The sequence below is a fragment of the Chiloscyllium plagiosum genome, chromosome 41, assembly GCF_004010195.1.
Source record: "Chiloscyllium plagiosum isolate BGI_BamShark_2017 chromosome 41, ASM401019v2, whole genome shotgun sequence".
NCBI classification, from domain to species: Eukaryota; Metazoa; Chordata; class Chondrichthyes; order Orectolobiformes; family Hemiscylliidae; genus Chiloscyllium; species Chiloscyllium plagiosum.
This window is the reverse complement of record NC_057750.1, coordinates 13321399-13336159: the sequence shown is the minus strand read 5'-3', so window position 1 is coordinate 13336159 and position 14761 is coordinate 13321399. Positions and strand designations below refer to the sequence as shown.

Here is a 14761-nt window from a genome sequence, read left to right as displayed (position 1 = left end):
TCTATTAGTCTCAGCCCTAAGTATACACAAGGACAATTTTCACTAGTGGTTGTGATAGAGGTTTATATAATAATGAGGGGTATAAATAGAGTTCATGGGGATGGCTTTTCCCCATGGTGGGGGGTGAGGACAGTTTCAAGACTAGAGGGCACATTTTTAAGGTCCAAGGAGAGAGATTTAAAACAGACATGAGAGGCAACGTTTTTCCTCAGAGAGTGGTTTGTGTGTGGAATGAATGTCCTGAGAAATTGGTGGATGTGGGCACAGTTACAATGGTTAAGAGACATTTGGATAAGTTCATGAAGGGGAAAGGTTTGGTGGGATACAGGCCAGGGGCAGGCAGGTGGGACTAGTTTAGTTTGGGATTCTGGTCGGCATGGACCGGTTGGGCCGAAGGGTCTGTTTCCAGGCACTATGACTCTATGATTCCACTCCCTCAGCTCTCTGTTGTGGTCAGGAGCTCCAAAAACCCTCTGAGAGAAGAAACTGCTCCTCAGCTCAGTCTTCAATCACCGCCCCTCTATTCTGAGACCGTCCCCTCTGGACTTGACTCTCCCATGAGGAGAAACGTTCTCTCAGCACTCACCCTGTCAAGCACATTAAGAATCTGATACCATCTCATTCTTCAAGTGAGTAGAACTCCAACAACTCCAGTGAATCTTACCCCCATGAGAAGGTATCACATTGTCTCTGACGCATGGGGGGGGCATCAGAAATGGGAGCAGCTGTGGTCGAACTAGGCTGTCTTTAAGATGCGTGGAGCTAAGAAATTCGAACGTGTGCCAGCCAATGTGATTGTAGCTCTCACAATCCGTCAATTAACACTCCGCCCATGTCAGGCCTTTCTTACTGTCTCACGTACCATCTGAGGTGAGAGATGGTCATCAGCAAATGACAGAATCAAATTAAACTCCCATCCACCATTGCTCCACACCACATCGCCAAACTGTGAAATGTATATTTTACAACACAATGACGTGGGTAACGGGAAAGCGGCATTTGAGTTATCAACTTGTTTCATTCACAGCCAGAAGCTGAACTATCCCTCCCATGGTATGCATTTTTTTAAAACATGTATTTTTAAAATTTTATTCATGGGATGTGCTCAGAGGCAGCAACTATTATTCGTCCCTTATCAATTGCCCCTTGAGAAGGTGGGGGGGGGGGTGAGCTGCCATCTTGAACCGCTGCAGTCCACCTGCTGTGGGTTGACCCTCAATGCCCTGAGGGAGGGGATTCCAGGACTTTGACCCAGCGACAATGAAGGAACGGCCATATATTTCCAAGTCAGGATGGTGAGTGGAAGGGAACTTGCAAAGGGATAGTGTTCCCATGTATCTGCTGCCCTTGTCCTTCTAGGCGGCACGGTGGCACAGTGGTTAGCACTGCTGCCTCACAGCGTTGGAGACCCGGGTTCAATTCCCGCCTCAGGTGACTGACTGTGTGGAATTTGCACGTTCTCCCCGTGTCTGAGTGGGTTTCCTCCGGGTGCTCCGGTTTCCTCCCACAGTCCAAAGATGTGCAGGTCAGGTGAATTGGCCCGTAGTGTTAGGTAAGGGGTAAATGTAGGGGTATGGGTGGGTTGCGCTTCGGCGGGTTGGTGTGGACTTGTTGGGCCGAAGGGCCTGTTTCCACACTGTAATCTAATCTAGTCTAGATGGAAGTGATCATGAGCTTGGAAGCAGCCTTGATGAGTTGCTGCAGAGCATCTTGTAGATGGTACACCCTGCTACTACTGGAATGGTGGAGGGAGGGGACGTTTGTGGGTGTGGTGCCAACCAAGCGGGGGGGCTGCTTTGTCCTGGATGGTGTCGAGTTTCTTGAGTGTTGTTGGAGCTGCCCCCATCCAGGGGCAAGTGGGGAGTATTCCCTCACCCTCCTGACTTGTCCCTGATGGGAGACAGGCTTTGGGGAGTCAGGAAGTATCTGAGAAATCCCGAATGTGCAGTTCCATGTGAAACTCTCCCTTCCGACCATATGATGGAGGGAAGGTCATCGATGAAGGAGCGGAAGATGGTTGGTCCAAGAACTCCCTGCAGGGTTATCGTGGATGACTGACCTCCAAAAACCATGACCATCTTCCTATTTTCCAGGCATGATTCCAACCAGCGGAGGGTTTTCCCCCCCGATAACCATTGATTCCAGTTTTGCCATGGCTCCTTGATGCCACACTCAGTCAAAGACAACCTCGATGCCAAGGGCTGTCACTCCCTCCTCCCCTCTGGAACTCGGCTGTCTCATCCATGTCTAAACCAAGGCTGGAATGAGGTAAGGAGCTGAGTGACCTCGGCGGAACCCAAAATGGGAATCAATACCCTGAACAAACATGATCCACCATTATCCAAATGGTGGCTTGATTCAACCGGACTAGCTGAAAGATCCTGAGTATGTTAGAAATTATCGAGGAGAAAGTGAGGGCTGCAGATGCTGGAGATCAGAGCTGAAAATGTGTTGCTGGAAAAGCGCAGCAGGTCAGGCAGCATCCAAGGAGCAGGAGAATCGACGTTTCGGGCATGAGCCTTTCCTGAAGAAGGACTCATGCCCAAAACGTCGATTCTCCTGCTCCTTGGATGCTGCCTGACCTGCTGCACTTTTCCAGCAACACATTTTCAGCTCTGTTAGAAATTATACCATCGACCGATATAGCAATCTTGCAATGTGCCTCATTGCAGTCGCTGGAAGTTACAGACAGGGTCTTAGTCTCTGCAGCAAAGAACATATCCCAGTACTGCATCTTTTTTCTCAATTACACAAAGTCCTGGGGGGGGGCTACAGTTTCCCTGGTGCAATCTGTATGCCAAAGTCTCATCCATGGTTAGCACTGCTGCCTCACAGCACCAGGGACCTGGGTTCGATTCCAGCCTCGGGCAACTGTCTGGGTGGAGTTTGCACATTCTCCCTGTGTCTGCGTGGGTTTCCTCCGGGTGCTCCGGTTTCCTCCCACAGTCCAAAGATGTGCAGGTCAGGGTGGATTGGCCATGCTAAATTGCCCGTAGTGTTAGGTGCATTAGTCAGAGGTAAATATAGGGGAATGGGTCTGGGTGGGCTACTCTTCGGAGGGTTAGCGTGGACTTGTTGGGCCGAAGGACCTGTTCCCACACTGTAGGGAATCTAATCTAATTCCAACCATCCTTTTCTCATGCAGTGTAAATTGTTGTTCCCTTTGGAATTTGACATTCCTGCATCAGTCCTGGTAACTACAAGGTAAAAAATCTTCAGACAGCCTGCCTCTTTTTCCTCAGCAATATTCCTTAAACTTGTAACAGAGGCCTAGGATATTCCTACGCCATAATCAAACTGAATCAGCTGACCCTGACAGTTCATGCGTCCCGTGGAATATTGGATTGTTGTGTCTTTCCCGTCGTCCCTTTGCTGATTAATAAAAGCCTAACTCAAGAGAAAACACATTTCCAAAAGCTGCTCCCATGAGATGTGCCCCATCACTGATTGTTCCCAAGAAGGTTGAGATGAGCTGCCATCTTGGATCACCACCAGTCACGTTGCAAGTTCTCAGGTTTGATGAAGGAACAATGATGCCATGGAGAGCTACAGCACAGAAAGAGGCCATTGGGCCCGTCGCGCCTGTGTGCTGGTCAAAAACATCTATCTAATTCTCTAATCCCACTATCCCAGCACTTGACCCATAGCCCCTTGGTGTACAAGGGCGCACTTCAAGACTGCTTCAGTGTGATGAGGGATTTCTGCCTCTCCCACCCTCCCAGGCAGTCGGTTCCAGATTCCCAGCAGCCTCTGGGGGAAACGTTTGTCCCTCACATCCCCTCGAACCCTCCTGCCCCTTCCCTCCAATCGATGCCCCCTGCTCATTGATCCCTCCATCCAGGGGTAACGTTTCTTCCTGTCTGTCCTGTCGATGGCCCTCATCATTTCATCCATCTCAGTCACGTCCCCTCTCAATCCCCTCAGCTGTGAGGAAATCAGTCGCAGTCTGTACGATCTCTCTTCATCACCGAAACTCTCCAGGCCAGGAAACATCCTGGGAAATCTCCCTCTGTGCCCTCTCCAGGGCTACCATGTCCCTCCTATAACGTATATTCCCAATTGCACTCAATACTGTAGCTGTGGTCTAGCCAGCGATTTATACATTTCAGCATCACCTCCCCGGGTCTTAAACTATACCTCATCAAATAAAGGGCAGTGTCTCATGTGTCTCCTTAACTACTTGATTCAATTCTCCTGATGCCTCATGTGTCCGGTGGGCATGCACAGCGCGATCCCGCTTATCTACGGTGCCTCCCAAGGTCCTTCCATCCGTCATGCGTTCCCTTGCCTTGTTTATCGAATCGTGGAGTCAAAGAGCACAGAAACAGACCCTTCGGCCCAACCAGTCCATGCTGACCAGGATCCCAAACTGGACTAGTCCCACCTGCCTGCTCCTGGTACATGTCCCTCCAAACCTTTCCCATTCATGTCCTTATCCAAATGTCTTTTAAACATTATAACCACTTCCTCAGGAGGCTTATTCCATTCACGCACCACCCTCTGTGGAAAAAAATTGTCCCTCATGACTTTTTAAAAAAATCTCTCCTCTCGCCTTAAATGTATGCCTCCGAGTTTTGAAGTCCCCCACCCCAGGGAAAAGACCCTTTGCTATTCACCTTATTAAGGTCCCTCATGATTTTATAAGCCTCTCTAAGGTCACCCTGCAACCACTTACGCTCCAGTAAAAATAGTCCTAGTCTGTCCTTATAACTTGAACCCTCCATTCCCGGCAACATCCCCGGGAAATCTCGTCTGATCCCTCTCCAGCTAGGAAGCTTGAATTTCCAGTTGGGCCGTGGCCTAATTGAACCGCAGCACAGGGTCGGAGGGGCTGAATGGCCTCTTCCTGAGCTAAAGACAGACTGCAGGGGCAAATTAACCGGGATGAAACTGGGTTGAAAGGGGTTGCACACACACTCGCCTCACACTCCCTCGGGTACTGGAAGATTACGGGGCGATCCTTAGTAAGGCGGTGAAAGGCGATGGAAGGATTCGTGAGGGAGGCTGGGCCCAGGTCATGGGGCAGACCCTTAAGACAAGAGGTTGGTGTTTACACAAAAGGGGAGGAGGAGTTTGGAAGTGAAATGGCATCCATCGAAAGCTGTCGGGCCCTGGGGGTCTGGGCGGGGTGTGGGGTTTAGCTTGGAAATTTCACCACAGAGCTCGCTGGACTTGTATTTCGGAGTTGATGCTGAGGTGTGGAGTCAGGCTCTGGATTGGCGATCGTGGACTAACCGGCGGGAGTTGATCATGGCAGAAACTGCTCCCACTTGCGAAAGGACGAGGGCATGGAATTGTACAGCACAGGGAATGGCCCCTTCAGCCCACGGCACGAACACCACGCCAAATTAAACCACTCCCTTCGGCCTGCCCATGGTGCCTCCATTCCTTGCATATTCATGTGCTTACCCAACAGTTCCTTAAACTACCCTATCTGCCTCCACCAGCGCAGGCAGAGAGTCGAAGATTATGCAAAAGAAGGCTCAGTGGTTAGCACTGCTGCCTCACGGCGCCAGGGACCAGGGTTCGATTCCAGCCTCGGGCGACTGACTGTGTGGAGTTTGCACATTGGCTGCGTGGGTTTTCTCTGGATTCTCCGGTTTCCTCTCACAGTCCACAGATGCACAGGTTAGGGTGGATTGGCCATGGGAAATTACCCATAGTGTTCAGCGATGTGTAGGTCAGCGATGTGTAGGTTAGAGTGGGTTGGCCATGGGAAATTGATCATAGTATTCAGTAATGTGTAGGTCAGGGTGATTGGCCATGGGAAATTACCTATAGTGTTCAGCAATGTGTAGGTCAGGGTGATTGGCCATGGGAAATTACCCATAGTGTTCAGCAATGTGTAGGTCAGGGTGATTGGCCATGGGAAATTACCCATAGTGTTCAATGATGTGTAGTTTATGGGGGATTGGCCATGGGAAATTGCCCATAGTATTCAGCCATGTGTAGTTTATGGGGGATTGGCCATGGGAAATCGCCCATAGTGCTCAGCAATGTGTAGGTTAGAGTGGATTGGCCATCGGAAATTGCCCATGGTGTTCAGGGATGTGTAGGTTAGGATGGGTTGGCCATGGGAAATTGCCCATAGTGTTCAGCGATGTGCAGGTTATGGTGGATTGGCCATGGTAAATTAGGTTAGGTGCATTATTCGGGGTCAATACAGCATAATAGGGTTGGTGTGGACTTGTTAGGCTGAAGGGCTTGTTTCCACAATGTAGGGATTCGAATTCTAGAGAAGCCAGCAAAGTTGGTCTGGAGTTCATTAGCTACAAGTATGGTGTAGGCAGAGGCAGTCAAGAAGGCGTTGGACGCTGACTTGAACAGGAATAATGCACAAGAGCATTGGGAAAGGCAGGAGAGTGGCACAAAGCCATCAGAGAAAGTGGGAGACCCACGATGGGCTCAATGGCCTCCTTCCGTGCGGGAACTATTTTGGAGTTGGAGGGGACCCAGGGGATTAGGAAAGGGATCCCCAGGACCTGATCAGGTGTACCCTAGAACTCTGTGGGAAGCTAGAGATGTGATTGCTGGGCCTCTTGCTGAGATATTTGTATCATCGATAGTCACTGGTGAGGTGCCGGGCGACTGGAGGTTGGCAAACGTGGTGCCACTGTTTTAGATGGGTGGTAAAGACAAGCCAGGGAATTATAGACCAGTGAGCCTGACCTCGGTGGTGGGCAAGTTGTTGGAGGGAATCCTGATGGACAGGATGTACATGTATTTGGAAAGGCAAGGACTGATTCGGGATAGTCAAGATGGTTTTGTGCATGGGAACTCATGTCTCACAAACTTGATTGAGTTTTTTGAGGAAGTAACAAAGAGGATTGATGAGGGCAGAGCAGTTGACGTGATCTATATGGACTTCAGTAAGGCGTGCGACAAGGTTCCCCATGGGAGACTGATTAGCCAGGTTAGATCTCACGGAATGCAGGGAGAACTAGCCATTTGGATACAGAACTGGCTCAAAGGTAGGAGACAGAGGGTGGTGGTAGAGGGTTGTTTTTCAGACTGGAGGCCTGTGACCAGTGGAGTGCCACAAGGATCGGTGCTGGGCCCTCTACTTTTTGTCATTTACATAAATGATTTGGATGCGAGCATTAGAGGTACAGTTAGTAAGTTTGCAGATGACACCAAAATTGGAGGTGTAGTGGACAGTGAAAAGGGTTACCTTCGAGTACAACAGGATTTGGACCAGATGGGCCAATGGGCTGAGAAGTGGCAGATGGAGTTTAATTCAGATAAATGAGAGGTGTTGCATTTTGGGAAAGCAAATCTTAGCAGGGCCTATACACTTAATGGTAAGATCCTAGGGAGTGTTGCTGAACCAGGAGACCTTGGAGTGCAGGTTCATATGCCAGGGTTGGAGAATTTGAGCTATAGGGAGAGGCTTAACAGGCTGGGGCTGTTTTCCCTGGAGCTTCGGAGGTTGAGGGGTGACCTTATAGAGGTTTACAAAATTATGAGGGGCATGGATAGGATAAATAGACAAAGTTTTTTCTCTGGGATCGGGGAGTCCAGAACTAGAGGGCATAGGTTTAGGGTGAGTGGGGAAATATATAAAAGGGACCTAAGGGGCAACTTTTTCACACAGAGGGTGGTACGTGTATGGAATGAGCTGCCAGAGGAAGTGGTGGAGGCTGGTACAATTGCAACATTTAAGAGGCATTTGGATGGGTATATGAACAGGAAGGGTTTGGAGGGATATGGGCTGGGTGCTGTCAGGTGGGACTAGATTGGGTTGGGATATCTGGTCGGCATGGACGGGTTGGACCGAAGGGTATATTTCCGTGCCGTCCATCTCTGTGACTCTATGACAAGAGATTGTTTCACATTGTGATACCCGCCACTTGTCGATCGTAAATCACATTTGGATCCATTTCGTGAGGATGGCTTTCGGTCAACTCCTTTGCTAGTGTTCTCTGACAAATGACTCAACCATCAGGTGACATGTAAACTGAGACAAGCATCTCGTCTTACCCTGAGGGCTTTGAGCAAAACAGATTGGCTACAAACAGAATCTGATTGCTTTTCCAATGACAATGCTTCATCTAACCGAAACTGAAATGACAACCTTGGACAAAGTCTGACAGTGACACGATACCTGCGCCTCCCAAACTTGTTCTGTGATCTTTACATACAGTCCAGGAAATCCAGAAGAACAAACATTGCTCTCAATTACTTCTTCTGTTCGATGTGGTTGGGCCCAGCATTGCTAATTTTGCCCCAGGGGGCATTTCAAAGTCGACCATGTTGCTGCGGGTCTGGAATCACATGACTGGACAAGAACGGCAGATTTCCCTCAGGAAAGGACAGCACTGAACCAGATGGGGTTTTTACATCAGGGAATAATGGTCGTCATTAGACACAGTTAAAAGCAAATCACACAACGCCAGGCTATAGTCCAAAAGGGTTTATTCAGAAACACAAAGAAGCCTGTTGGACTGTAATCTGGTGTTGGGTGATTTTTAACTTTGTCCATCCCAATCCAACCTCCAAGTCATCGGTCGACAGATTGTTATCGAATTGAAATTTCACCTCCGTACAGCAGGAGACCCTTCAGCCCATTCTGTCCATGATAACCCATTGCCTGAGCGATCCCAAATGCCTTTTCCTGCTCTTTCCACCAAGTTTAGCGTTTCCTCTGCTTCATCTGCCTTTATTTTCCTTGTAATGTCTTTGCCCGAATTGGCCCACTAACTTTTCTTTCCTCTAATAACTGAGTTTGAAAATTCATCTTCACCTCCCTCAGTCCTTTGGCGGGCGACAAAGGCGTGGTAATGTAATGGGCGAGGAATCCAACATTTGGGGAAGCTCGGTGGCTCAGTGGTTAGCACTGCTGCACCAGGGACCCAGGTTCGATTCCAGCCTCGGGCGACTGCCTGTGTGGAGTTTGCACATTCTCCCCGTGTCTGCGTGGGTTTCCTCCGGGTGCTCCGGTTTCCTCCCACAGTCCAAAGCTGTGCAGGTCAGGGTGGATTGGCCATGGGAAATTGCCCCATAGTGTTAAGGGATGTGTAGGTTAGCTGAGATAGCCACAGGGAATGCAAGCTTACAGGGGTAAGTGTGATGGGTGGGTGAGTGCCCTTCAGAGGGTCGGTGCGGACTCGGTGGGCTGAATGGCCTATTTCTGAGCCATACAAGGATGTGGGCCTAGTGTTGGTTTAGACCAGTGCAGATGTGAAGGGCCAAAGGGCCTTGCTCTGTGCTGTAGACCTCCATGACTCAAAAGTTCTAGGGACTTGGGTTCAAATCCCATCAATGGCAAATGGTGAAATTTGAGTTCGATTTTTAAAAAGTGGTAGTTTAAAAAAAAAAATTAAGCCTAATGGCAGTCATGTGACCATATTATAAAGACCCTTCTAGTTCATTAATGTTCTTTAAGGAAGGAAATCTGTCTTCCTTACCCAGTCTGGCCTACTTGTGAGACCAGACACACAGCATTGGGGTTAACTCTTAGCTGCCCCCTGGGTAATTAGGGATGGGGAATAATTGCTGGCCACATCCCCTGACTGACTAAAACCTCCGTCCGCTGTGCTGTTAGCTCTGGAGAGCTCTACCCAATCTCATCGTTCCATTTCCTATCCTCCTCCATCATGCCAACGGCAGCATCTATCAAATTCCCAATCCTTCCGCCATTGCTTACTCAGTCTTCATGTTGCTTCCCGTGACGGCCTCGAGACTTTTTGATTTATTCACAGGCCTTTTGGAATATTGTCTGCAATTCTGGTCTCCTCCCTATCAGGAGGATGTTGTGAAACTTGAAAGGGTTCAGCAAAGATTTACAAAGATGCTGCCAGGGTTGGTGGATCTGAGCGATAGGGAGAGGCTGAACAGGCTGGGGCTGTTTTCCCTGGAGCGTCGGAGGGTGAGGGGTGACCTTATAGAGGTTTATAAAATCATGAGGGGCATGGATAGGGTAAATAGGCAAAGTCTTTTCCCTGGGGTGGGGGAGTCCAGAACTAAAAGGCATAGGTTTAGAGTGAGAGGGGAAAGATATAAAAGGGACCTGAGGGGCAACGTTTTCACGCAGAGGGTGATGCATATGGTGGAGGCTGGTAAAATAACAACATTTAAAAGGTATCTGGATGGGGATATGAACAGGAAGCGTTTAGAGGGATATGGGCCAAGTGCTGGCAAATGGGACTAGATTAGTTTCAGATGTCTGATCAGCATGGATAAGTTGGACCGAAGGGTCTGTTTCCATGATGTACATCTCTATGACTCTGTGACTCTATGATATGAACACTTCACAATTGTAAAAACGATCAGTGTCCATTAACGTTGTCCACTCTAATCCATTTCAAGATAGATCGCTCCCAACAGGAAATGGCCAATGATCGAGATGTTGACCAATTACAATGACCTCTTTGATCATTGCAAGTGTTGAATGTGTTGGACCTGTTCTCTTGTCAGACAGGCTTTGCCCATTCTGATAGGGTTATCCACAAATGCTGTCATGGCCACCATCCCTATCTTCACCTATCGAACTCATGAGGAAGGGTCACTTGACCCAAAACGCTAACTCTGATTTCTCTCCACAAATGTCGCCAGACCTGCTGAGCTTTTCCAGCAACTTCTGTTTTAGAGCACCTGACATTGTCACTGGCTGGGTCTTGCCCCGTCCCAAGTTGCCCCCTTGAGAAGGTGGGGGGTGAGCTGTCTTCCTGAATCACTGCAGTCCGTGTGCTGTGGGTTGACCCACAATGTCCTGAGGGAGGGAATTCCGGGAATTTGACCCAGCCACAGTGAGGGATATAATTCCAAGTCGGGATGGTGAGTGGCTCAGAGGGGAGCTTGCAGGGGGTGGGGTTCCCATGTATCTGTTGCATTCCTGGACGGTATTGTCACCGATCCAGTTTTTGACCCAGTGACACTGAAGGATGGCGATATTGTTTGGGGAGGGTTGGGTTAGGATGGCGTGGGTGTGTTTTGCTCATCACTCTGGGTTAGAACATGAAACATTATTCGCTGATATGGTGTAGAGAGGTGCCACCCAGCCAATCGCAGTGGTACCAGCCCTCCAAAGGAGAGTTAGTGCCATTTTCTTATCTCTTCCCCCTATCCCTGCACCCTAAATCTATCCAATGACCATCCAATACGCCTCTCGATTGAATCTGCTTCCACCACATTTCCAGACAGTGCTTTCCACCCCGCGTGTGGGTGCGATTTCTTTTCTCTTGTCTCTCAGTTCCTCCTTTCGGAAATAACTTTAAAGTCTCGTTCTCCGTCCTTTTCTGAACGGGAGTCGGGACAGATTACCGGCCAATCAGTCCCAAATAACGCGGGCGCTGACCGTGTCTGAGGAGGCATGGTCACATTTTGATGACTCAGTTTTGGTTTGAAGATGTCTAGCTATCTCTGAGTTTACACTGATATGCCTAGAGTCTGTCATTCTATTGACATGACGTTTGGAGCAGTAAACCATCTCTGAGTGAAAGACACTTTAGATTTTAGACTGAACCAGTGGCAACAGAGGGGAATAAATCCAACAGTCCCTTTCATTTCAGAGACACTTGGGCAATTAGATACCGAATGCCCTAAAACCTGAAATTTCAAAGCTGATGACAGAGGTTCAAATGAAATGTTTGCCCACTTTGCAAAGCAACTGAACGGACTATTTACCCTTTGGGGCTGAGACCTCATTAAGAGCGAGCCAGTTCCCGCAGTCGGCCATCTTGGATGTCAATGCCACTTTTCCCAGCAGGAGCTGGGTGTGCTAAAGAACGAGGAGAACAAAGAAAATTACAGCACATGAACAGGCCCTTCGGCCCTCCAAGCCTGTGCCAATCCAGATCCTCTATCTAAACTTGTCACCTAGTTTCTAAGGCTCTGTAACCCTCTGCTCCCTGACCATTCATGGGTCTGTCTAGATACATCTTAAATGACACCATCGTGCCCTCCTCTACCACCTCCACTGGCAACACATTCCAGGCCCCCACCACCATCTGCGTAAAGATCTTCCGACCCATATCTCCCTTAAATGTTTCCCCTCTCACCTTGAACTCATGACTCTGAGTAATTGAGCTCCCCCCCCACTCTGGGGAGAAAAGCTTCTTGCTATCTACTTGTCTATACCTCACATGATTTTGTAGACCTCAATCAGGTCCCCCCCCCTTTACCTCAGTTTTAATGATCCTAATCTACTCAACCTCTCTTCATAGTTAGTGCCCTCCATACCAGGCAGCATCCTGGTGAACCTCCTCTGCACCCTCTTCTAAGCATAGAGTCATACAGCACGGGAACAGACCCCTTCAGTCCACACGGACCAGAATCCCAAACTAAACTAGTCCCAGCTGCCTGCTCCCTCCAAACCTTTCCTATTCATGAACTTATCCAAATGACTTTTAAATGTTGTAACTGTGCTCATCCACCACTTCCTCAGGACATTCATTCCGCACTCTGTAAAAGAATTGCCCCTCATGTCTTTTTTAAATGTCACCTTAAAAATGTGCCCCCTGGTCATGAAATCCCCCCCCCACACCCAAGGGAAAGGACAACTACCATTAACCCTATACGTACCCCTCATTATTTTATAAACTTCTATCAGAGTCGCCTTGCGACCTCCTACACGCCAGTGAAAGACGGGCAGAGTGGTAGATGTGATCTATATGGACTTCAGTAAGGCGTGCGACAAGGTCCCCCATGGGAGACTGATTAGCAAGGTTAGATCTCATGGAATACAGGGAGAACTAGCCATTTGGATACGGAACTGGCTCAAAGGTAGAAGACAGAGGGTGGTGGTGGAGGGTTGTTTTTCAGACTGGAGGCCTGTAACCACTGGAGTGCCACAAGGATCGGTGCTGGGTCCTCTACTTTTTGTCATTTACATAAATGATTTGGATGCGAGCATTAGAGGTACAGTTAGTAAGTTTGCAGATTACACCAAAATTGGAGGTGTACTGGACAGTGAAGAGGGTTACCTCAGATTACAAGAGGATGTACCAGATGGGCCCATGGGCTGAGAAGTGGCAGATGGAGTTTAATTCAGATAAATGTGAGGTGCTACATTTTGGGAAAGCAAATCTTAGCAGGACTTATACACTTAATGGTAAGGTCCTAGGGACCTTGGAGTGCAGGTTCATAGCTCCTTAAAAGTGGAGTTGCAGGTAGATAGGATAGTGAAGGCAGCGTTTGGTATGCTTTCCTTTATAGGTCAGAGTATTGAGTACAGGAGTTGGGAGGTCATGTTGTGGCTGTACAGGACATTGGTTAGGCCACTGTTGGAATATTGCGTGCAATTCTGGTCTCCTTCCTATCGGAAAGATGTTGTGAAACTTGAAAGGGTTCAGAAAAGATTTACAAGGATGTTGCCAGGGTTGGAGGATCTGATCTACAGGGAGAGGCTGAACAGGCTGGGGCTGTTTTCCCTGGAGCGTCGGAGGCTGAGGGGTGACCTTATAGAGGTTTACAAAATTATGAGGGGCATAGATAGGATAAATAGACAAAGTCTTTTCCCTGGGTTGGGGGAGCCCAGAACTAGAGGGCATAGGTTTAAGGTGAGAGGGGAAAGATATAAAAGAGACCAAAGGGGCAACTTTTTCACGCAGAGGGTGGTACGTGTCTGGAATGAGCTGCCAGAGGATGTGGTGGAGGCTGGTACAATTGCAACATTTAAGAGGCATTTGGATGGGTATATGAATAGGAAGGGTTTGGAGGGATATGGGCCGGGTGCTGGCAGGTGGGACTAGATTGGGTTGGAGGATCTGATCGGCATGGACGGGTTGGTCCGAAGGGTGTGTTTCCGTGCTGTACATCTCTATGACTCTATGAATCTGAGTCCCAACCTATCCAGCCTTCCTTTATAACTCAAACCTTGCATACCCGGTAACATCCTGATAAATCTCTTCTGAACCCTCTCCAGCTTAATAATGGGATGGCTGGCTTCTTCCCGTTCCTAAAATCTGCAGGAGGCTGATGACTGGCTTATAGGAATCGGTAGTGTTGTATCTGCTGTCTCTCGACACCTTCACCCCCTCCAATGGCCGCCTCTCTCTGTTAACCCCGCCGTGACCTCCAAACCCTGGCCTCTGTTGGACATTTTCAACACCAGGTCAAATCTCCGAGGGTAGCGTGAAAATAGTTTGATCCTTTGCTTTCTGACTTAAGAAAATAATCGATAGGAATGCAAGGAAGCGATAGCAGAATGTGTACAAGTTAATTTAACCTTCATTGTCAAAAATGGCTGCAACGGCCTTTTTTTTTCAGTGTCTCATTGTATATATATATAAAAGTCTCATGGTATTTTACTTAGGATGATCCAGAGTTGGTCCTCATTCAAATCCACAGAAAAGGAAACACAGTAAAAGTGATCAAACAGTGTCTCTCACACACACAGCTGTCCTGAATTCCAGTATGTGCCCTGATTTGCCAGGGGGCAAGGAACCCGATTAAATGCTCCCCTCTTCTGTCCAATGCCTTGACTCTTTCGCTGCTCTTCAATGGGCATGGATGTCCATGGCTTGCCCGCTGAGGATGGTCTCCCCGGGATTCAGGATGGATGAGCTTGGTGGTGACATTGCAGGATGAGGTGGGGGCCCGCTGTGCGTCATCATGGCTGGGTGGTGGGAGTGTCCGGGGACGTACAGATGCGCTGAGGCTCCATGGTGCAGCTGTGTGGGGTGGGGTGCCATCGGTCGAGAGGTGTACCCTGCCTGCTGGAGGCCCAGTCCCATCGCGCCCCCTTGTGGCACGTAGTCCCCTGGCACTGCCGCCAAACCTGCCGGGGTGGGGGTGGGGGAGGGAGTGGGGGGGGGGGGGG

The 14761-nt window shown here is 49.0% G+C and overlaps 1 protein-coding gene across 1 annotated transcript in view; it reads right to left on the bottom strand.

Moving 5' to 3' along the window:
• Positions 1-14149: 14149 nt before the first annotated feature.
• LOC122542707 (homeobox protein Meis2-like) overlaps positions 14150-14761 on the bottom strand; it is a 67952-nt gene continuing 67340 nt past the window's right edge. Inside the window, exon 5 of the mRNA XM_043680686.1 lies at positions 14150-14719. Within this exon, the coding sequence (XP_043536621.1) occupies positions 14439-14719 (281 nt within the window). The 3' untranslated portion in view covers positions 14150-14438. The remainder of the gene's footprint in view (positions 14720-14761) is intronic.